Source organism: Triturus cristatus, chromosome 6, assembly GCF_964204655.1.
Source record: "Triturus cristatus chromosome 6, aTriCri1.1, whole genome shotgun sequence".
Classification (NCBI taxonomy): domain Eukaryota; kingdom Metazoa; phylum Chordata; class Amphibia; order Caudata; family Salamandridae; genus Triturus; species Triturus cristatus.
In genome coordinates, this window is record NC_140589.1 from 273,627,629 (window position 1) to 273,651,832 (window position 24,204).

The 24,204-nt window shown below is 48.9% G+C and overlaps 1 protein-coding gene across 4 annotated transcripts in view; it reads left to right on the forward strand.

Moving 5' to 3' along the window:
- The first annotated feature begins 4,442 nt into the window (after window positions 1-4,442).
- Window positions 4,443-24,204, forward strand: part of OSR1 (odd-skipped related transcription factor 1) — a 35,213-nt gene continuing 15,451 nt past the window's right edge. The window contains exons 1-2 of one of the 4 annotated variants that reach the window (XM_085610633.1): window positions 4,443-4,731; window positions 19,371-19,441. In XM_085610633.1, coding sequence (XP_085466759.1) covers window positions 4,503-4,731; window positions 19,371-19,441 — 300 coding nt within the window. In that variant the 5' untranslated portion in view covers window positions 4,443-4,502. Of the gene's footprint in view, window positions 4,732-8,005; window positions 8,027-10,188; window positions 10,366-19,370; window positions 19,442-24,204 lie in introns of those variants that run through there. The other 3 variants (XM_085610635.1, XM_085610634.1, XM_085610636.1) reach the window with 3 other exon arrangements.

Genomic DNA, 24,204 nt, shown 5'->3' on the forward strand with positions numbered 1-24,204 from the left:
CAATATGTGAAAGGATGTGCTGGTGGGTTAATGGGCGAAAGGATGCTTGGGTGCAGTGGCAGCTCCTCAAGGGAGTGCTGCAGGGCGGTGAGGCAGGGGAGGGGCAGGGTGTGGAGTAGTAAACTCCGGCATATGGCCGAACGGAGTTAACCTCTTCCATGTGTCGGATGGCCCCCGGCCGTCTGACATCACGGTGGGCGTGTGCATTGGACGGCCAGGGGCCGTCCGATTTTCGCACGCATAGAATTCGCACGCACAGCGGGGAAATGTGAGCCGCATGGAAGTGGTTAAGTAAATAAATAAATAAAACGAATTACATTGCGTGCGCTGCATCGCCATTTGGCGTTGCAGCGCACGCAATGTAATTTATTTTATTTATTTATTTACTTAACTCCGTTCTGCCGTATGCCGGAGTTTACTACCCCCACCCTGCCCCTTGGTTCCATCAGAGCTTTGGTTTAAAGTGTGGGGTATTTTATTTTTCTGGCTACTTAGTTGCTCTGCAGCAGCTTTGTTTACAGGGCCAAAGTGAATGGCCACGTCACACCTAAACTGTTTTCTCTCCACTGGTTGCCCATGGAAGCCAGGACTGTCTACTAGACTGCTTGCATAACCCGTAACGCCCTACACACATCCACTTCCCGTTACTTGGAGGGCAAACTCAAGCTTCGAGGAGGTTCGGGGCCATCGCAGAATGCTGCAGCATTGCTGCCAGAACCCCCAACCCTTAAAAAAGGAACGACTGCTGGCAAAATCCTTCTCAGTTAGTGCATCCAGAATTTGGACCTCACTACCTCCAAACCTTCGCCCTACCGCCTCGCTGGCGACCTTCATAGTGGGGCTGAAAGCCCTCCAGCCCTCCTCCTTCAGTGATACTTCAGCTAAGACATGGCAGCCAATCCTCTCCATGGAGAACGTTTGCTCACCTTCTAAACGGAACTGAAAGCCCTCCACCTTACACAATACTTTAGGTAAGTCATTGCAGCTAATGCTTTCCACTGAGAACATGTTGTCTCGCCTCCTAGCACAGAACTACAATACCTCTACTTCATCAGGTGCTTACGAATTTTTCATCACTTTATGGGGCAGATTTACAAGCCCCTTGCGCCACTTTTGCGTCACTTTTCCCGTGTTAAAAGTGACGCAAGGGGCTTGTAAATCTGCCCCTATATATCTATTGTATAACTTGATTCCTTTTTTTAGAATAATTTGCAATTTTTGTAATTCTAGGGCTTATATAACTATATTTGGTAATATGTGGTCATTCTTAAACCCTTTGTAACTATTAATGTAACAACATATATCTACTGTAAAGCGCTCTGGCACCTTAGGGTAACTTCTGGGCTACATAAAAATATGTGCTTAAATAAATATTTGAATAAATGAATAAATGATGGGGGCACTGTGATTCCTCGAGATTTGGGAAAAGGAGGGGCGTGAAAGGGCATCCCCTCCTCTTTCAAGAGCCGCAATGCAATGTATCAAGGGTTTGCAAGATTGATTGGATACCAGCACCCAAAGATTGCGACTTCTGATGACAGTGGCACCTCGGGAATGTATTGTTTTTTGATGCAAGCCCTGTCTGTGTCCATTTATCTGTGGTCTGTGTTACAGTGTCTGTCACTCATGTCCTTTTCTAACAATAAGTTCCGATGTTCACATGAAAACAGAGTAAGCGAACTCCTCGCGAGAATTGCCGGAAGGTCGCCACTCCTCGTCTTCGCATTACTAAATCTGCGATTTTTAAATTATATAGCTAATCTTAAAAATCCCAACAAGTGAAATGCGTTTGAGTAGCGGTAGTTATAAATTAGGCGCTACAGTGATATAGAACGACACTAATACACACCAGTGCTTCTTTTTCCCTCCAAGTCCCTAACCTTTCTGTCACTTTAGATTTAAAATATAGGTTCTGTGTAAATCATTCATTTTCTGCACCTTCAAAATGTTTCCGCGCGCGTTTAGGTGCAGAAAATGAAGACAGTAACCAAACTAAGCATGTGGTCAAACATTGCTGGAACAGAAGAGAAGCTGGCGGGATCAATTCTGCATTCTATTTAGATTCACGGCGCGGCAGGTGCCCTGGAGTCAGTACCAAGAAAGGGAAGAGAGTGTGATAAAACGGAAGGGAAAGGGGGGAATGTCAACAACACGTTTATAGTGGTTAAATTAAGGAAAGTGCTGAGAGAAATACAGAACAGAACGCATGCTCAAAAAAAAGGGCGGGCGCTAAATGGTCGAAATAAAGCGAACATTCTCTGGCGTGCCTCTGAAACGAAATCTTTTCGGCCAGCAGGTGGCGCAGTTTTCACTGAAGTAAGACACTTCCTTTACCCGAAAGCGCACTGCGACTTTCATTATAGAGAAGCGTAAAGCATTAGCAAATAAAAAGCGCCAGTATAAGTGAGCGGAACGCGATTAAAGAAGAAGTTAGAATGCCCGACAAACAGATGGGGAATAGATGTTGAACTATCGAATTAAATATTCAATTAAAAAATGAAAGAAAATATACTTTTTTCGCAGTCGTGAATTCAGTTCATAGGAAAAAAAATAACTGAATATATGTATGATCCTTTCACCTGTTTTCGAATTGCTCGCTAGTATTTTTTCTAAGTGTTCATTTAAAATTATACTAGTTGATATATTCCTATATTTATGTGCGTTATAGCGATAATTTGTTCTGGAGCGCGTTGATATCGAATAATCCACATACGGGTCTGCATTACACATGCAATCCTTTGAATGTTAAAATCGCAAAAACCCGTCGATCCGACAATTCATTAAATAATAAGAGCGCGAGTTAAACAGAGGGACTGCTCGAGCCTTTTTTCTTTGTTCTATTTTAAAAATACGTGGATATATTTTGATGCCTAAGTGGTGTAATTTTTAATCAGATTTTTATTCTTTAAATTAGACAATGACTATTTCTAGCACATATATTTATTAGGTATTTATTTTTAAACGAACTGTACCCTTTGCCGAAATATAAATGTCATGCACCCATGTGGAAAACAACATTTTAGCTATTATAGGTGAATGTTATTTATAAAATACAGACTCATATGTTTGTCTTGTTTGGTGGTGGTATATGTGTTCGATCAATAATCAATTAAAGGTGAATTGTATCTGTTATATGCACATGGTTTTGTGGTGCAGCTTTGTCGACATATATTTAAAGCACGTCTCGTGATATTATTCGCCATGAAGCTTTGTAATTGTGAACTATAAGGGGTGAAGGGCAGATCGAGATAATGTTAATAAATGTTTTATCTTAGTAAATATTCAAAAAAAATGAGTTCACCTCTGTTCACGTGTCACTTAGTTCGGTGTTCTCCGCCCTCTATAAATAATGAAATGTTCCTCAAGTCTTGGAAAATAGATATGAGAAAGAAGGGAATAAATACAGTAACCACTTAGAATCCACAAAGAAGGAAATGTATGTGCTGATCCTTCTTATCAAACCGAGTTAATTATGTACCAAGCACGGGTATTGGATGAAGAAACCGACGAGAAAGAGACAAGTGGAGAACAAATACTGGAAAGCACTAAGAAAAAGAAATGGGCAGAGAACAAGAAAGTAACAAAGAACGAAAAACTTGAGGAAGAGATGCAAAAAAAACACTGAAGCGTGATACATTATGAAAAAGAGGGAAATGGAGAAAGGAAAGGAAAAGAAAGGAAAAGAAAGGAACGGAACGGACCATAGGTAGATGACTGGAAGGAAAAGAAAGACAGAAAGAAGAAAGGCGGATAAAGGAAAGGAAATGAAATGTAAGGTAAGGAAAGAAAACTAAAGAACCAAGCAATGTAGGAGGAAAGCTAAGTTGATGGTGGGGAAGAAAGAAAGAAAGAAAGAAAGAAAGAAAGAAAGAAAGAAAGAAAGAAAGAAAGAAAGAAAGAAAGAAAGAAAGAAAAAGATAAATCCAACAAAGGGGAGACTCACAGGCGGATGAGAGTTGCAATGTCAGTGTTCTTTTAACTAACATTATCTTTCCATTTGCGTTCAGCGCGTTATTTACTGCCCGCACATCACCGATGATGAACCGCCTGCGAAAAATGGCAACCATTTGAGAGATGTGAGGTGTTGAGGGATCGCGAGGTTTCCCAGAGATGCCCGAATGCTGTGGTGAATCGGGTAGGAGCAGGTCCCAAGAAAACAGCCTGTGCCGCGGACTCGGGTTTCTGTCATCTAGAAACTCTTCTCATTGCCGGCTCCCGGGGGTTTATTAATGATCTGTAGCTCCCCGCTTTGATTTGCCTGGTCATTGGCGCTATCCGATGGCGGCGCGCCCAGGCCAGGCCGAGTGCTGGGGGTTCATTACAGAGTGAGTGTGAAGGTCCTGGGCTCGGAGCTCCCCGCGGAGGCCTCCTCTGCCTCCCTCGGGGTGTCATCTTTCCGCCCCGTGAGGTGTGACTGCCTCTAGGCACTGCCCCGACACATGCGCGCACATTTGGCAGGGGACAGCAGCAGCAGGTACAAACCAGCGGAGACACAAAGCACAATGAGACGTGTTCACCGGCGCTGCGTGCGGTGCAGGTGTGCACAACCGACGCTGCAGGCTGGGAGTGGGTGTGGGGGCTGTGTGGCGAGGCCCCCAGCCCTGAAGACACCCACGGAGAAGCGGCCACCACTGGCCCCGGGGCTCGTGCAGCTGTCACGACAGAGAAGCTTTCGGCCTGAGACACGCAGGGCTCGGCCAGCCCCCCTACAACCCGCACATAGTGTCGCCTGTAAGTACACGGCGTGCGCGGGAGAGGGCGAGGGGCAGCCAAAGAGAGTCGTGGGTGGTTTGATAAAGTGCGTTGTTGGGGCGCACTCTGCGTGTGGTTATTTTGTGTTTTGTTTTGAGTTCTGTTTTATGTTATTGCGTTAACCTGTCAGTTTACCTCCCACCTCCACCCTCGTGTCTCTCTCCTCACGTTCGATCCATCCATCCATTCATCCATCCATCCATCTCTATCTGTCTGCCTGCCTGGCTGCCTATTTATATGGCCGTCTATCTTCCTGTCACCCGGCAGATCGGTCGCCTGTCTTATCTATTTTCTGTGTAGGTAGGTATATGTGGTTGTGTTATGTTTCCGTCTGTATGGCCCATTCCAATTTACCATCTTGGCCTCTCCGTGTCTAACCTTTCGTTTGATTTCTTTCTACCTGTGTCTTGGTATATTCTGTCTGCATTTGTCCCTTTCGCCATTCCCCCCTCTACATGAACTCACTCCTTCTCTGAAAAGTAGGACCCCCCCCCCCCCTAGAACACAGAGAACACGCAATGTATGCGCCACAGCCATACAGAGATAACGAAGGGAATGCACAGCAGGTCTTTGTGCTGCAGAGTACACTGTGGCCGCCCTCATACAGTGGGAGCAGAGAGCACAGGAGCACACGGCGAATGCACAACAGACCACTGTGATGCGGAGTACACAGTGGCCACCCTCATGCAGTGTGAGCAGAGAGCACACATTGGATTCACAACAGGCCTTAGTGCAGCAGTGGCCACCCTCATAAATTGGGATACACATCACACAGTGAATGCACAACAGACCTTAGTGCAGCAGAGTACACTGCGTGACAGCCCTCATAGAGAGCACAGGCGCACACAGTGAATGCACAGCAGGCCCTGGTGATGCAGAGTACACTGCGTGACAGCCCTCATAGAGAGCACAGGCGCACACAGTGAATGCACAGCAGGCCCTGGTGATGCAGAGTACACTGCGTGGCCACCCTAATACAGTGGAAGCAGAGGACACAGTTAAATGCATAAAACGCCTTAGTGCAGCATAGCACATTGAGCCGCCCTCATACAGTGGGAGAAGAGAGCACAGAAGCCCACAGTGAATGCACAACAGGCATTAGTGCCTCAGAGTGCACGGTGACCGCACTCATACAGTGGAAGCAGAAAGCACAGCAGAACACATTGAATGCACAACAGACCCTGATGATGCAGAATACACTGTGACAGTCCTCATAGAGAGCACAGGCGCACACAGTGAGTGCACAACAGGCATTGGTGCTGCAGAGTACACTGTGTGGCCACCCTCATACCATGGAAGCAGGGAGCACACAGTTAAATGCACAAAACGCCTTAGTGAAGCATGGTACACAGAGCCACCTTCATGCAGTGGGAGAAGAGAGCACAGGAGCACACAGTGAATGCACAACAGCCATTAGTGCCTCAGAGTGCACGGTGACCACACTCATACAGTGGAAGCAGAAAGCACAGCAGAACACATTGAATGCACAACAGACCCTGATGATGGCAAATACACTGTGGCCGCCCTCATACAATTGGATCACAGAGCACAAGAGCACACAGTGAATGCACAACAGGTCTTGTTGCTGCAGAGTACACTGTGTGGCCACCCTCAAATGCACAAAACGCCTTAGTGCAGCATGGTACACAGAGCCACCTTCATGCAGTGTGAGAAGAGAGCACAGGAGCACACAGTGAATACACAACAGGCCTTAGTGCAGCAGAGTACACTGCCTGTGACCGCCCTCATACAGCGGAAGAAGACACCACCAGAGCATACTGTGAATGCACAACAAGCATTGATTGGTGCCTCAGAGTACACGGTGACCGTCCCGTCCTCATAGAATATGCATTGAGAACACACAATGAATACACAACAGACCTTAATGATGCAGAGTAACTAATGACCGACCCGTGCAGTGTGACCAAAGAACACCCATGAGTGCAAAAAAGACCTTCGTGATGCCGAGAGACCGACCTCATACACAAGATGAATGCATAACAGGTATCCGAGCAGCAGAGTACAGTCATGGCGCCCGGTGACAGGCCACCTACCCTGTGAACAGAGAGCACGTAATGACTGCACAACAGACGTTAGTGATGCAGAGTACATCATGACCGCCCTCGCAGTGTGAACAGAAGTGCACATAGTGAAAACATCATAGGAATTAGTGCTCCAGCGCACACAGCAACCGACCTCTACACACAATGAATGGCACAGTTATCTGTGTTGATGCTGCAGAATACACGTTAACTACCTCACACAGCCCGAGAGAGCACATAGGGAAAGCAAAATCATGCTGCAGAGTACCCATAGTGAATATAGAGCATGCATGTGCTGCAGAGTAGGCAGAACGCATCGATGGTGCAGCGTACACTCAGTGAATATACAGCAGATACTTGTGCTGTAGAGTACACAATGAATGCACAAAGCACTCAGTGAATATACAGCAGATACTTGTGCTGTAGAGTACACAATGAATGCACAAAGCATTACTGTTAATGTTACTGGGTATTTGTAGAGCGCACGGCTACTCCCAGGAGTGCCCGGAGCTAACAGGGAGGACCAGTGGCAAAAACACATCTGTGGCATCTCCGATGTAGAGTACACACCGTGAATTTTACACCAAACAGGATATACATAGTTAATGCTACATTGTACACAGTGACTGCCTCATTTTCAGATCCGTGGCCCTCTTGTCCCATTTCCGTCTCGTGAAAAGGCTGAGACGTCTTCGCTGCCAGTTCTGGGCGGCTGTGCCCACTTCACGGCCACCTTCTGCCGGTACCCCCTTGCTGTACCCGCATCCCGTCGCACCTCCACCGTGCTGCCGCGAAGGGGCAGTAGGTCAAGGGCCCTGGAGTGTGCTCGTGAACCCTGACCCGGACACACCTTGCATTGTTTATCTCGCGCACGCGTTAGTGGGAGATGAACCATCAGCTGCGTCGTGCGGTGGCGCGCGGCCCCGGCTGCAGAGAGGTGAGAGGCAGCGCGTGGGCTGCGCGAGGTGGCCCTACGGGGCGGAGAATGGGTCAAACTCCCGCCAGTGTCCGGGTAACTTATTTACAAAGACGCAGAGGAAATGTTTCACGAGTGGAGCCCACTGGTTCGTCTCACTCTATTCTGTACCGAGCCCAGCGCTCACGGGGCGCAGACACACTGCCTCCTTCCAGGTGCCCCGGGCACGGTGTTAGAGGCCCGGGTGGCCCTTCGCAGCGAATAACAACAGGAGTAACAAGCAGAAGAGGAAGGAATGCTGATCATATAATATAACGTAAATCACTATATCCCTTTTTTTTATCAGAGTTAATAGCATTGCTTTAAAGGAATGTGAACTAATATAGCAAATCCTTATCAGTTCGGTGACTATTTATTCTTAGCAGTAGTGTGCGTTATGGTAGATTGGTAGTAGTGTTAGAATTACAACCAGCATTTATTAATAGTAGTTATAATAGTAGTATTTTTACGTTTCTGATTATTATATTATTCCGTCGGTGGCAATAACTGTAATAGTAGTAATAATATTAATAACCATTATACAAATAATACACATAGAATCGTAATACAAATAATGTGCCCATTATTTTCATTATCTATTATTAACATCATGATAGTGGCAGCGCCCCGTTTATTTGCTGCTCCTGCTGGCTGCGGCGGCCGGGTGGTCGCGGTTTCTTCAGCTTGGCCTCCCGGGCAGGATTCTGATGGGAGCAAATGCTTGACTTTCATTTGTCGACTTTATTTATCTGCAATTGTGATGCTTATTTTACCCTTGGTTTTTTTCTAAATGTTTGAGAAAAAAACTAGGATTAACTTCAGATTGTGCGCCTCTGCTTATCCAAAGGACTGTTTTACGGCCCCTGCAAAGTTTGCCACCAGCGCCTAGGTGCGGCCGGGATGCATTAAGGCGCAGTGGAAGCAAATCTAGCGAATTAGTGGCCACATTTCACCCGCTCAGCGGCTGGGCTGGCGGGGTCGTGAATTCGCCCTTAGAGGGGTGGGGGATGGCGGGGGTCGATCTGCGGGTCCATCTCTTAATCGGATAGCAGCAGAGCCCTGTCTGAGCTAGTGTTTTACAGGCGCAGCGCCCCCCCCCCCGCCCCCTCCGTGTTGGGAGGGGCATATAATGCAGCCCAGCCCAAGTGGGTTTTGGTGGCAGCGCTGCAGCTCCACGACGCTGCCTGGCTTCAGGCTGTTAGGCCGCGATGCTTATAGGAAACACATACCTATTCTGTGCTAAACAGTTTATCATCTTTTTTCTAAACTGTGTAATATGTTTCCTCTTAAGCAGCCGTCTCTGTCTCCATTGTCAGTCGGTGTCTGTCACAGGGTCAGTAACATGTGCATCACTTGACGCAACCCAAGGTCGATTCGGAGCAGTGGGGCATTGAGGGTTGAGGGGTGGGCCGAAGGGCACCGGGCAGAAGGGCGGAGGGCACCGTGTGTAGGAGCAGAGAAAGAGCTCAATGGGGGGGGGGGGGGCTCCTCCTGCGCCCGCCTTGTTTGTTTCTGCGGGGTTCACCTGTGCATAGCAGTCTGCCTTGATATGTGTTTGCTGGGAGCACTCGCTGGACTCCCATGACACAGAGGCTGCTGGGAGTTGGGCATTCAGGAGGTGTGTAACTGACCCATCGCCACGCTCCACCCTCACCCCTCCGAGGCTCACCAGTCTCTTGGGTGGCCTGTTATGTTGGCGTGCATGTAACAGCCCCTGTGTGTATTTTTGTTTATTGTGTGTTGTGATGAGCACTTTCTCCTCAGTCATTGACTCACGTGACACCGAGGCCGCTTGGGGTTGGGAGTGAGAGGTGTGTATTCGACCCCCGCAGGGACGCACCTGCCGCTTGAGTGCCCAGTAGAGCAGGCACTCATGCATTAGGACCTGTTTGGTTTTATTTCTGCAAGCTGTGACCCCAGACTCCTCATGCAACATTGCTTTAAATGGACCGGTACTGAGTACCGGCACTTTTTTATTTTGAGAGGGGGAGCGCCGGCACTTCTCAAGAGAGAAGTAATACTTTTAATTGGAGAGTACCGACACTTCTCAGAAACAATCAGGTACTCTGACACAGAGTACCTGCACTTTAATTTTTCCATTGTAAGCACTGGTGACCCTCATGACAGAGCTCCGTCTGTCATAGACAGCGAAGTGCGGAAAAGCTCCACAGCGTCTTCTGAGGGCGCGCCCGCCTCTTGAGAGCTCCCGAGAGTTTCCAAGTGTGCAACATGTGCCGTTTATTTCTGGGTGTTATTTGTTGTCACTGTAGTGGTTCTGTAATAGAGTGCGGTAGGTGACGGGCAGTGAGGAGGTGTGGGAGCGCTCTCCACAGCCCTCCTCCTCCTCCCTCTCAGGGCAGGGCCGGCCGGCGGCGACTGCGCATGCGCCGAGCTCCAGTGCTTGAAATAAGGAGGCGGCGGCCTGCAGAGTGCAGAGTAGTTTGAGGCGAACTGAGGCGCGCACTGGACTGGCGGCGGGACCCCGGGAGGAGAGCGGGGCAGTGACAGAAGGCACCAGGCGCAGACTATGCCCGGAGCTGCTGGGCCCCCAGCCGCAGCACACACTTGGGACAGCGCGGATCACCCCGAGGGGCCACCCGTGGGCACCAGCACTAGGTAAAGACGTCGTGCACCCGGAGGGTTAACGAGGGCAGCAGGAGGCACGACCCCGGGTGGGGGCTTAGGGCAATGGAGAGATCTGCATGGAGGTCGAAATCTGAGGTGTATGTGCACGAAACTGTATATATAATTATGCCTCAAAAATGATTGTGCATGCATAAGCGTTGTCTGGCACCCACATCCCCGAGCTTACAGTCTGAGACTATCTATCTATGGTAGATAGATAGATAGATAGATAGATAGATAGATAGATAGATAGATAGATAGATAGATAGATAGATAGATAGATAGATAGATAGATAGATAGATAGATAGATAGATAGATAGATAGATAGATAGATAGATAGATAGATAGATAGATAGATAGATAGATAGATAGATAGATAGATAGATAGATAGATAGATAGATAGATAGATAGATAGATAGATAGATAGATAGATAGATAGATAGATAGATAGATAGATAGATAGATAGATAGATAGATAGATAGATAGATAGATAGATAGATAGATAGATAGATTGATTGATTGATTGATTGATTTGGCCAAGGTGATGGATAGCATTCGCCATTTTTCATGCTATGTAAATGTTTGGAATGCACGTTTTTCTTAAATCAGGTGTCTTTTTTTGGAATCGTTACTTTGTCACATTTCGAACAACTATTGGTTGTAAGAATGTGTTGATGCGTAAAATATGTGACGCCCTCGCGATGGAGGTGAAGCTATTCTGCTGGGGCTGCCGCTGTTGACCTCTGTTCTATGCACGCGCCTTGATGCCGGCTGCGGGATGCTTTGCACACGTGCAGTGCTGGCAAGCTGCTTTGCTTTTTGTGGATTCTTCCCGTGGTGAATTCAGCGCATTGAAGACGTCTGGGGTGGCGCTGCTGCTGATGGACTCATGAGGACCCAGGGTTGAACTGGCTCCGGTGCCCGACGGGGTGCCAAAAGCAGGTGCATTTCAGTCTGTCCAATCCTTATTGCTAAACATGGACATGCTTTACCACGCTGACTTTAAAGATAACCCCGCTGCTGGGGCGACCCCTCCTTCTCGACGTGAGGGGGTCTCGCGTTGCAGCGACCGCCTGGGTGTGTTGGATGTGGGACGTGGGGCCAGCTCTGTGGGTTGCTGCATTATTCTGCGGGTGCCGGCAGTGCCCTGCGCGAGGCCATTGCTTCCAACCGAGGTGGCTGTGCACGAGTTTAAGTTTTCAGTCAGGTCTCTCTGTGTTTTGCCCCATCCGAAATCCCTCTGTATGAGTCTGTTCACCCCACCTTGTAAGACTTTTAGCGCATAATTCAACGTGCATATCATCTGGAACCTTGTGCTTAACCGTAGGCATTGTGTATCATTCACAACAAAGCGACCATCGTGTGTGTTTGTCAAACAAATCGATGTATGGTGTTCATGTGTATAGCCCTGGTCAGGTGTGTGTAACTGAGGGCAGGTGTGAGCTGCGTCCCTGTGTGTGTTGAGAGGGTTGGTGTGCGTAAAACATGGGCACGTTTTAGCTGATCCTCCGGGGTGCACGGCGTGGACAGATGTGAACTATGCACGTTCATAACCCTGGGCGGGGAGAGCAGGTCCGGTGCACACCAAGATGTGGGCTGTGAGTGACCACGGTCGAGCCATGTTCTGATATGATCCCCGCGTGTGCATGGTCACCCTCAGTAACCCAATTTATGTGTAACTGTGTCCACGGTATGTGTGGGTGTGTCATTTTTGTAACCAGCGGGTTGTCGGAGCCGTGTGTGGACAAATGACCTCAAGTGAGACGAGTGAGTGAGACGAGTGAGTGTCCGTAATCCTAGGCCGGTGTGTGCAAAACGCAATCAGTTGTCACTATTCCAACATGCGCCTCAGCCGATGCGATCCGAGTGAGCGCGCAGTCACGAGTACATGTGACCTGCTACTGAGTGCACCACGGGTGGATGGATGTGCGGTGCTCTTGCTTGCACGATTGGCAGATGTGCGTGAGTGGTCCATGGGCCAATGTGAGGTGTTACAATGTACAGTGAGCTGTTACTGAGTGCTCCCCGGGCAGAGTTGAAGTGTCACTGAGTGCAACAAGCGTGGATGTACGGTGCTCTGACGTGCACCAGGGAAGAGGCGAGCTGCTGACTGCACGGCAGTTAGGTGTGTGGTGCTCTGGAGTGCAGAACGGGCAGACGTGAGTTGTTGAGGTGTTCATCACAGAAGGACGTGAAGTTATCTTGTATGCACCACGGGCAGATGTGATGTATTTTAGCACTACTCGGTCTACACCACGAGTAGATATGAGGAGTTGTGGTGTTTACGTCGCTCCAAGTGTAAACACTAACGGAGTTGAATCGTTATCACATGCCCCAAAGGCAGAGGTGGGCTGTAGCAGTTGTGCACCACGTTCAGATGTGAGATGTCCCGGTGTGCACCAGTGGCAGATGTGAGCTATTTCAGTGTAAAAGACGTGAGGTGTTCTTGTGTGCACACTGTCCGATGCAGGGCGTTCAGATTGCGCTAAAGGTAGATTTAAGCTGTTCGAGTGTGCACCACTTGTAGAGAGATGTCAGGTGCCACACAGTGCCATATTGTTCAACACTGACAGACCTGAGCTGTTCTCACGTGCAGCACGCGAAGATGTAACTTGCTATAGTGTACACTGAGTCATGTGTGAGGCATTGTATGTGCACCACAGCCAGAGGTGCGGTGGCCGACTCATGCCTTGTGCGGGCCGGAACACCGGGCAGCTGTGTAAACGAGGCAAGGATGGGAGCTGCCGCCTGGACCCAATCACATAACCCTGCAATTAATTTACCTCCGTTGTAATACGTCATGCGGCTGTTGCACTGGGTGTGTTTACCTGGTTTGTGAAGCCTGCATCTCAGAGGCGAGGCTGTGCCCCTGTGTGCACTACCTGTGAAGCCCCCGTGTCTTCAAAGACACCCCCGTGGTGAATCAATTGAGAAAAACAATCGCCGCACTAATTAACATTCCTGATACCGGGCTCCGCGCGCCTGTCACGACCGATCCTGCGATATCACGTGATTGGTGATTTTATAGGGACAGAAGGGGGGTCTTGAAGGCATGAAAAGGGACCTCTCTCAGACCTCATTAACGGGGGCAGCTCCTTCTCTCACGCTCAATTAGACCCCAAAAGGCCCCATTTGTCCAATTTGCACACTTGGTTACAGAGAAGAGCATGCGGGCTTCACGTATGGGACTGTTGCCCGGGTCGGTGGCCCGCGCTGCGCCCCCAATGGCTGGATCTGTGCCGAACATCAATCTCACATATAGATCACACGACCACGTGCCCCTGGATGCACTGCAATGAGATGCGATGGCTGGCCAAGATATGGACACGATGTCGCAATTATTACAAGACTCATAATTGAGCGTTACATTTCTGCAGCGAGTAAAGCAGTTAATGTTACTGAAGCATGTTTTACAAGAGGTGGGATTACAGAAAGCGATTTGCAAATATTCCCTGCGGCACAGGGGCACACACGCGGACACACACCTGCAAATGCGTGCGCACACGCATACACTGTCACGTGCTCCACAGGGCTGTGACATTCAGGTGAATAATACAAAAGGGTCTTGATTTCCCTCCCCCCCCCCCCCCCCCCCCCCAGAAATTTGTCTTTTTCTGCCGCAGACCACGATGTCGCGACTTCGCAACAACTGCACCTTGTCCCGGAGCAGACTCCTGTCACACTACAAAGTTCTTGAATTGGGTTAAACTCAATGCACTTCTGCATAAAAGAGCAACTACCGTTACAGACACACAACCAAGTGCAGCAGGCCGGTGTAAACGCCCATCATATGAAAAGGCAGCCAGACTGAGAAAGCGCCTCGATGCCCCTACTAATGGTAGAACGTGCGGTGGAAATGCAGGTGCCAGAGTAAAGTCCACTGCTGCTCCGACATACGTGAATGTTTAGAGTATGTGCATGTGTGAGAGAGGGTCAGACTTTCGCTAACACACCTGCACTTTTCACTCAGGCTTCGTAACATTGGGAACTCTTTAATATTTTAAACAGTCAATGCACTTACTGGTTCTCTCTCTATTCTCTTTCTATAATAACCTTTGTTTTTCCGTCTTGCATTCTTCACTCAACCTATTGCCTGTAGCTCTCTAATAAATATAATTATGAATTTATTATGAAACATGAACAATTGATAGGGCACCTAAACTGCGGAGTGCCGAATTTAGATTGGTTCAGAGACGTATAAAATATTTTCCTCGGGCACACACCATCTCTTCTAATAGGCCTGATGTTAGAGATGACGGCTTTCAGAAGACTTAACTAGAGATAGGGCCACGCAACGGTGCAAGCCCAGCCCAGGGTCACACAGTGGCGCAGTTCCAGTCCAGGGTCACGCGGAGTCGCATGGCCAGCTCAGGGTCACACAGACGAGCCCAGCCAGGGTCACATGACTGCGGAGGGTTAGCTGGGGGTCCAGTGGCTTCGGTCCAGCCCCACAGGGCGCAGCGGCTCAGACCCAGGCTCACACCCCGGTGCAAGCCCAGCCCAGGGTGAAGAGAAGCCACAGGCCCGGTCCAGGGCACAACATGGCGCAGGCCAACCCCAGGGGCCACTGGGGCTCAGGTCTTGCTTGGGGAGGCTGGAAGGGCACAACTGTTGAGGCACAGGTCACACAAGGGCGCAGGGTCACACAACGGCGCAGGGCCAGGGTCACACAACGACACAGGGCCAGACCAGGGTCACACAAAGGCGCAGGGCCAGGCCAGGGTCACACAACGGCGCAGGGCCAGGGTCACACAAAGGCGCAGGGCCAGGATCACACAACGGCGCAGGGCCAGGGTCACACAAAGGCGCAGGGCCAGGATCACACAAAGGCGCAGGGCCAGGCCAGGGTCACACAACGACGCAGACCCAGCCCCAGGACTGCGGCACCGAGGGGAGGGAGGGAGGAGCGCGCCCGGACAGATGGACTCTCTCAGCTTTACGGTGCGGTTCTGCGGGCGGGTTTATCTTGGCAGAGGGGCTTCGGTTTCACTCGTATGTCAGTGCACTGAGGGGTCTGCTCTCAATTACTCGGCCACCGAGGCCTGTGTTTGAAACCCGTTCCGTTTTATTGCCAGTGGATTCAGAGAGCTCTCGAGGGCCCTTTGTAAAAACCGAGATAAAGACATGTTTACACGAAGCCCAATTACAGCCGGAGAGGAGCAACCGAGAGCCCGGGAGGGCGCGAGGTGTTTGTTCTCTCGCGGAGCAGACTTTACTGAAGTGTCCGAGTCACGACCTGCACCCGCGTGTGCAACTTGTGTGCATGCAAGAATGGCTGAACGTGTGTGCATATATACTGTATGAGCATGCATGCGTGTATAATTCGTATGTGCGGGGTATTTGTCCCTTGGATCATATCTGCATGTGAGTGCAAAGGAAGGCATTTTATTAACATATTCGTTTATACGTGTTTAGTGCATGCACGCAAGAGTGCATGTGCGTGCATGTATGTGAATTTGTCTGTGCGCATGTATGTGTATTGGAAAGCATGTATGCATGCATGTGGGTGTATCTATTCTTACAAGCATACATGCGTTTAGCTTGTTTGTAAACACGTTTACTGCATGCATGTAAGCAGGAATGTGTGTGCTTCTTTGAATACAGGCATGTTGTTGCTGAATACATATGCATCTCACTACCAGCCCTTCCATGACTCACCCGATACTAGTCTGTAAACACGCAGCATAGCACAGGGTGTTCGTGCAGACTTCGAACATGTATCATGTATGTGGTGATATGCCCAAAACGTCCGTGCTCGCGAAACCTCCTCCCACGGCCCTGCGCCCAGTTACAAATTCCTTTTGACCAGTTTCGAATTGATTCTGCTGGAATCGGGTAAGGACATATTTAATTTTGAACTTAGAATAAATGTCCCGTAGAAAAATTCCAATCGATTCCGCTGGTTTCGTGTAACTGTTTTTTTCCGCACAGGGAGGTATTTTCCCCGTCGTTGGTGTTTTTATTTAATTGGCGAATTTTGCCTGTTTCTTCCCACCTGCTGCGCGCAACACAAAGTCCAAAAGCACATTGGTCCAAAGAAAATTCAGGGGAAAATGCTTGTAAATGGCCGTTTCAACAAGGCGTAGAGATTATATTCACTGACAGGACTGCGGCTTGTATTCATGTGTGCTTTTTGAGTGAATTGTTTTATGTGTTTTGAAATGTGCTTGTGTGGTCTTAAACTGGACCGAATAAAGATATTCGATGAAAATGACCGCAGAACACATTAGAATTTTTTTTTGCGGTTGGTATATTTGTAATTCTATCATTCCAGAACGCAATTGTTACAACTGAAACTGCAATAATAAAATAATTGTTAGAACTGAAACTACACCTATATAATAACAATATTAGTAACAAAAATGATAATAGCAATAGCCAACAACAGCTGACGTGCTTTCGTCATTACATTGCATTTAGCTCGTGTGTGCGCCTCTATTATTATTTTTTTATTGTCTTAATTTGTTCAAACTAGGTCGAACAATTGCCCAGAATTTCTAGGGACAGTTCTTTATTTTTGGTACCAAAAAGGCCTTTTGACTTCCCAACTTTTTTAAAAAACAGGTATTCCAGTGAATTTTACCAGAGACATAGAATGCAGCCTGCCCGGCTCCTCCACTTAGACTCGGCACGGAAGTGCGCGCGCTGCTCTGCAGACCACGCGCATATTGGGTCACATAAACACAAATGCAACATGTCGGCTGCATGGTTCCACTTCGGTCCGCGAAGCCCGGCTTCAGTTCTCCCTGGACGGTCATCTTCCCTTTTCAATGACGCGTTGCTTTGGAATGTGAAGGAATCCACAAGGTCACCGGAGTCATAGCCCACAGAAGCCCGTGCGTTTATCAGTAGGCACACCGGCTTTGCGCACAGCTCTGCACTCTTGTGTAAATATCGTGGGGTACCTGGGTGTCCCCCCCCCCAAACACACCCCTGCCATGAAGTGTTAAACCAGGGGACCGGGCAGGACCGGACTGTCTCCAATTAACAGGCCGGCCCCGCAGCAGGCTGACCTCTTTTATTCCGGGTCAGCGCGGCGGCATTCACGGGGATCTCCGCGCTTTTGCTGAAACTGTTAAATTTAGAAGATGAAACGCGCAAAGGCCGGCCTGAGATATAATGACCTCGGCTTTGTGTCTGTTGCGCGAGGAAGTGACCCTGCCGTTTCGTATGTGAAGAAGTCACCGTGGCGTTGTGTATGTTCGAAGACGGGCCACGGCGGTTTTTCTGCTCCATAAAATGATCCCGCTCTTTCGAATGCATGGCTTCTCGCTGCACCCATGGCTCGCGTTTCTCATTGTTATTATCCTTCACAAGTGTCCCCCCCCCCCCACCCCCACCAGGAACAGTATCTGACACACCAGTTTTGGTGCAGAAAACAAAGCTCCCTGCGTCCTCTGCCCACCCCTGGTGCCAGAGGCGCTATTGAAACCCTCGGCTGCACGTAACACGCGGCACTTTATCTAATGAAGGATGTGAGCTTCTGAGTAGAAACATCAGAAAAAGCTCGAAAAAGCTCTGTTAAGATGATTTTGGGTAAAGTCTCCAGACTGAGCACGTCTCCGAGCTGAGATACTGTAGAGGGGGTGGCAGCGCTTCAGACAGACGAAGACCACCTTGATGTGTGGGCTGATCCCTTGCCTAGCATTATTTGTATGGAGGGGGTGACGATGCTGCGCTCTGCAGCGCTAAGATGGACTATCGGCCGCCCACTAGCGCTTAGTATGTAACACAAACATTCCATGTACCTGAAGTAGCGCCTGCGCAGGGTCGGTGCGCTCATATAAGCCGCGCAGAATGGCGAAGCCGCCCCGGTGCCCGTCCCAGAAAGGTGCCGCCTGTGCCCTGTTTAGGCGCCGAGACGACTGTGCCATGGCCAACTCTAGGACCCCGGGGCGCTGCAGCGCGAGGCCGCGTCCAAAAGCTCATACCGTGAGAACTCCAAACACAAAACAGAACTTCGATGAGAATTTAACGGTAGGGAGATGATTCAGTTTCTTTGCAATTGCAAAAATATGTCTACTTGAGTGCTTTACTTATGAAAATAACAAAAACATCAGTATAAAAAAAACACTACTGCCACTGTGAGGCAGGATTTAAAGAAGTATTGCTCTTGTCTGACTTTTTTATTGCATTTATTTCGCTATCACAGTGCCCCCATCCCCCACTCCCCAGTTACCCATCATATCCCTACCATAGTTGAAATAATGTTATTTTAAATAAAGGCAGCGGTAAAAAAAAAAAAAGGAAAAATAGTACAATAACCAAACATTTTACACAGGGTAACATGTTTGTCCCTAAATCTATATTTTTGAACAAGACAGTAGTAAGTGGCATTTGTATAGTGCATCGTTTGGCGTCTGCACAACTTCAATGTGCTATTGACTAACTCAACAGTGTTCCGTTTAGTGCCAGAATACCCGCCTGGCCACAGTGCGCTTGATAAATGCCATAAATACATAATGAAAAAAAAACAAATAGTGACCTCTGGGGTGGCACCAGTGCTGCCCGAATTAGAATCTGCAGCGGGCACTTCATTCGCTGAGCTATCTGACAGACTTCCATGTATAAAACTAACGTTCCAGGGCCCGGTGGGACACCATTATATTTTTCTCTCTGTATGTCTCTCTCTCTCGTCCCTTAACCCCTTTGTGTGTGGTTGCCAGCTGTGGGTTTTATTTTTTTTTGTTTGGGGGTAGTTGCAATTTTCGCCTTTACTCTCATGTGAAATATTTTTTAAGGGAACGATGGATGCCAGGCCTGTTTACAAGTAAGGAAACCTCGCAGGTTAGTGCAAAGTCCGCGTCATCCCATATAAGAGGGTACTGGAACGCTCGAACACAGAATTAAAGAGCTATGTCAGTTTCCTAGGGCACCGCTTTGCCCCTCGTAGTGACGTGGGGTCACGTGCATCCACGTCTCGGGAGGGCGCCTGCTCTTCAGCCTATGCACATCACGTTGGAATAAACACGTGTTTGTACCTCTCTCCCCAGGTGGCATCAGAAGTGAGGACCGAGCCTCCTGTCGGATTCTGCCTGGCAGCGCTGCCCAGCACGTGTCTGAGGTAAGCTATGATGCCCAGACTCACGAAGCGTGTAAATAAAACCAACGCCTGCTGTTTATTTCGACCAATCTTACTATTTGCATCAAAAGTCATAACTTGAGTCCCTGTTGTAATTTACTAGTGGAAGTAGTACTTATGCATAGTTTTACATATTTGGTCCAAACGCACAAGTCCTTTACATGTTTTGTTGGTTGAGGGCTAGCCACTTGCCATGGGTGGGTAACAAAAGTGGGGGCACGGATCTTGCCCTCCAAGTGTGTTCTCTCGCAGTGCTCAGCGATACTCGTTTTTTTCTTCTTGCCATGTTGTTGTTTTACAGGACAAGATTGAGAAAGAGTCAGATTAACGATACAGTCGATACTGCCTTATCGGAATTATATTATTTTGGGGAAAAACTATTTTTCAAAAACTACATACCTGCCAACCATCAGAAGGCATATGAATATTTCTATTGGTTTTGTCATCGTTCCCTACTGCGAGTGCTCTTTTGCGATATTTATATAACGCTAAAAGCCGGGAGCTTCTAGGCACTGGTGATCTGTGGGCGCCTCACATTCTCTCTGCACACTGAAGTCTCCAACATTCTAGCATAGTGTCTGTATTTGCCACTCCCTCGACAGCCTGCGAACTCTATGGTCTAAGATCATAGAGATGCCAGATGACAAGAGAAGACCCAGGTAGCCATCTTCCAGCGCTGCCCATGCTTTTTAATATCGCCCTGAGTTATTGACATTATTCATTGTTAAGCTGCGCCTCTTCGCATCTGTGCCCCCTGAAAAGTCGATGTCGCTCCCACCTCACACGTGGCGGGTTTCTCTCCTTTCCGTTTTTTCTCCTGCAAGAGCAGCACTATAGGTCACGAACATGTCTTTTACGTCCGTGTTTACCTTTCTTGCGAGCATAGCTTTCACTGCTCCCTCTCCCCGGCCTCCTTATAGAATACAAATATTAACTAGACTGTCTCCGCCTTTCATCATAAGGACACCCATATCATGGTTTACTGAATGTGTTTCCACCGGGGTGACTTACCCTTTCCAGGTCATTACAGAAATCGATTCCAGTTCTGGACTTTGTGTCATAGCCTATTGTATTCTGGGTTTTGTAGTCTTGTTCTGCCTGCACTGACATTTTTAGACACACACCCGAAAGCAATGATTTGTGGGAGAAAAGTCCAGGACTGTAAACAGTGCCCGTAATGGCCTGGAGAGAAGTCTTCACCCTAGCTGCCACCTCTGCATCTTGTGTCTATAATGGAAAATGTTTTAACTTACAACTGAAACACGGTTGTTCAAAATTGGTCCAGCTGCAGCTAATCCCCGTCAGATGTGTAGGACATGCGTGAACCAGGTGTTTCCCCCATCTGGACCCCTTGCGTGCACATCTGTGTGATGCAGCTATCTCAAAAAGCTGGCATGGGTGGACCAGCGACAGACGACCCTAACAATAAGCACTTGTTCCGCTTGTTTGGCAGTATTATATCGACCTACGACTATCTTTTCAGGTAAGCATGCCCTGATCTTAACTGGGTGGAGGTAAGAACAGTAACTATACTCATACCTTAATGTACAGTGGTCGGTGGACGTAATGGATACTATATTATTGACATGCGATATATGAACCCCCCTTATCGACTTCTTGCCACACACTATATTGCTTTCAATATAGTGCACCCTACCCTTCTGTTTATATAGATCCAAGACATGGCGAGTATTTACGCCACAAGCGCAAAAGAAGGGACACAGGCAGCAAATGTATTCTTTCGCGTTCATGAAGATGTAAAAGAAACACATCTCCAAAGCTGTAAAATGAAGCCAAAGGCTAGAGTGGGGTACTTGACTACATCCCTCCAACCTGTGGTCGGTCTCACTGCCCACATCTCGGGTACTGCCCACCCTCTCCATTGGTGCTGTGCCCTATTGTGTTTACACAAGTCCCACCACTCCCCTCCTCTCCCTGAGAGCAGACCGATTTTAAAGGATTAATAACTGTGTCAGGGTGTGTTTACACTAACCACAGAGCAGGCCAAACGTTAATATTAATAAATCCGTCTGTGTGTGTTTACACACATCATCACCCCCTTACGGGTGAGTGAACCAAATATTCGCAATGCTGAGTGCCCAACAATGTGCACTGCTAGTCCCGAGCAAGCAGCCCCAACTGGGACCCTCTGGCCCAGAAGGATTGGGCCCACCCGGTGGGCTACAGGTGCTGTCAACTGCGAGGTCTAAATGCTGTAGGGTGTGTTAACTGCTGACCCATGCCAGCACAAACGGCCTGTCTAGACCACAGCTGCCCCCAGACCAGTCAACTGGCCCAGACCACAGCTGCCCCCAGACCAGTCAACTGGCCCAGACCACCGCTGCCCCCAGACCTGTGAACTGGCCCAGACCACAGCTGAACCCAGACAAGTGAACTGGCCCAGACCACAGCTGCCCCCAGACCAGTCAATCGGCCCAGACCTTAGCTGCGCCCAGACCAGTCAACCGGCCCAGACTACAGCTGTTCCCAGACCAGTCAACTGGCCAAGACCATAGCTGCCCCCAGACCCGTCAACAGGCCCTCACCACAGCTGCCTCAGACCAGTCAACCGGCCCAGACCTTAGCTGCCCCAAGACCAGTGAATTGGCCCAGACCATAGCTGCCCCAGACCAGTCAGCCTCCCAGACCACAGCTGTCCCGGACCAGTCAACTGGCCCAGACCACAGCTGCCCCCAGACCAGTCAACTGGCCCAGACCACAGCTGCCCCAGACCAGTCAACCAGCCCAGACCACGGCTGCCCCCAGACCAGTCAACCGGCCCAGACCTCAGCTGCTCCCAGACCAGTCAACCGGCCCAGACAACAGCTGCCCCCAGACCAGTGAACTGGCCCAGACCACAGCTGCCCCCATTCCAGTCAACCGGCCCAGATCACAGCTGCCCCCAGACCAGTCAACCTGCCCAGACCTTAGCTGCCCAAGACCAGTGAACCGGCCCAGACCACAGCTGCCCCCAGACCAGTCAACCGGCCCAGACCACAGCTGCCCCCAAACCAGTCAACCGGCCCAGACCACAGCTGCCCCCAGACCAGTCAACAAGCCCAGACCACAGCTGCCCCCAGACCAGTCAACCAGCCCAGACCACAGCTGCCCCCAGACCAGTCAACAGGCCCAGACCACAGCTGGGGAGCACTGTAATTCAAATGCTGTCTGATCCACTCTGGTATGCAGTGATCATACGCTTGAATCACCCCACCCAGTTTAGCCAATCCGTAAACAAAATTTCAGTCTGACAGTGTCATAAACAGTAAAACACACCAAATACTCGCACTAACCAAACGTACTCCCCTCGCCCTTTTAAAACGGCGATGGGCGCATCGGAAAAAGATGTGGTACCAGCCACATTCTGGTGCTGGCCTGCTTCGACCCAACGCCTAAAGAGGGGGAAAGTGGCTTCTAACCCATTCTAACAGCCCTGCCCTCCCAGTTCCACGTTCCTGCGCGCCATCACATCGACTCGACGAATGACAAGTCGGACAGAGAGCTCTGCAGCAAACATTTAAATCAGACAGCCATCATCAGACAGCCATCTTGCTGCATCTTTCTAAATGTGGATATTGCAGTCAGCTGTGACTACTTGTTCTGCCTCTCTGAGTCCCTTATTAGGTCTGGGGTTAGCGAAGGCATTTTGATGTTACTAAAATCATTTCTAAATTATCATCAAATTACACTGTTATGTCCTTATAAGGAAAGTCAATCAGCCCTTTTCACCTAATTATGTGCATAATATAGAGAGGGGGCTCTCAGGCACTTCTCTTCATCCATTGGTCTGGTATTGTGTCATTCAACTTTTTCTTCCACCCACTAGAGCAGCATAAAGCATGGGGCAGCGAGCCAACTCCTTCAGCCATTGGCTGGCTTCACTGTGAGTGACAGCACTCTGTCCTTTCAAAAGGAGCATGTCCACACTCCAAGTAGATTCCTTGAGTGATGGGGACTATAACCGTGTGCTTTTTGAGACCACAAAACATTTTTGCTATTTACGTTTTTTTAGATTGCTGCCGCTTCCCCCAACGATAAAGATTCAAGGAAACTGACAAAGCAAAACAAGCCGCGACAAAGACAAAGGGCTGGGGTGATGTCAGACCTATTGGCCTCGCCACTGCTTGTTTTTCTTCTTCAAAAGTTATCAGTATGCAGTTTTTGTACAGTGTAGCACTCGCCTATTCTTCAATGTTTTGTGCGCTTTAGTTATCACTCCTACCGCTTCTTCCCTGTCCCGTGCACCTGTAATTGCCCTTTCCATTCTCACATCGGATCTATTCGCTAATTCTTGGTCCCAGAGTCAGAGCGCTGGAGGTTAAACCGAGCCAGTGTTACTTTCCCAGGGCCTCGCTGTCCCTGTGTTTTCACTTGTCCCCCCATTCTATCCCACCCCCACTGAGCCGCTGTATCGGCCCTCCCCTGTTCACAAGGCAGCTTACCTGTCTACCTGTCCCTTCATCTACTCCTGACATTACACTGATGCGCAAGAGAGTTACACTTTCCAGTGCACGAGATTCTTTTTTTATTAGGTGTATAAAGACACACACTTTTCGCACCTTTTGGAATTCATTGACTCATTTTCCCGTCTGTAATTTGAATCTGTTATTGTTCAAACATGATTTTATGACTTGTTTTGCCACCATAATTCAGTCGGCATAAATTACACAGCGCACCTACATATGGCATCGCACACGTGGTTTTCCATTAATGGTGACTTCTTTCTAAGGCATTTCTGTCTTCCG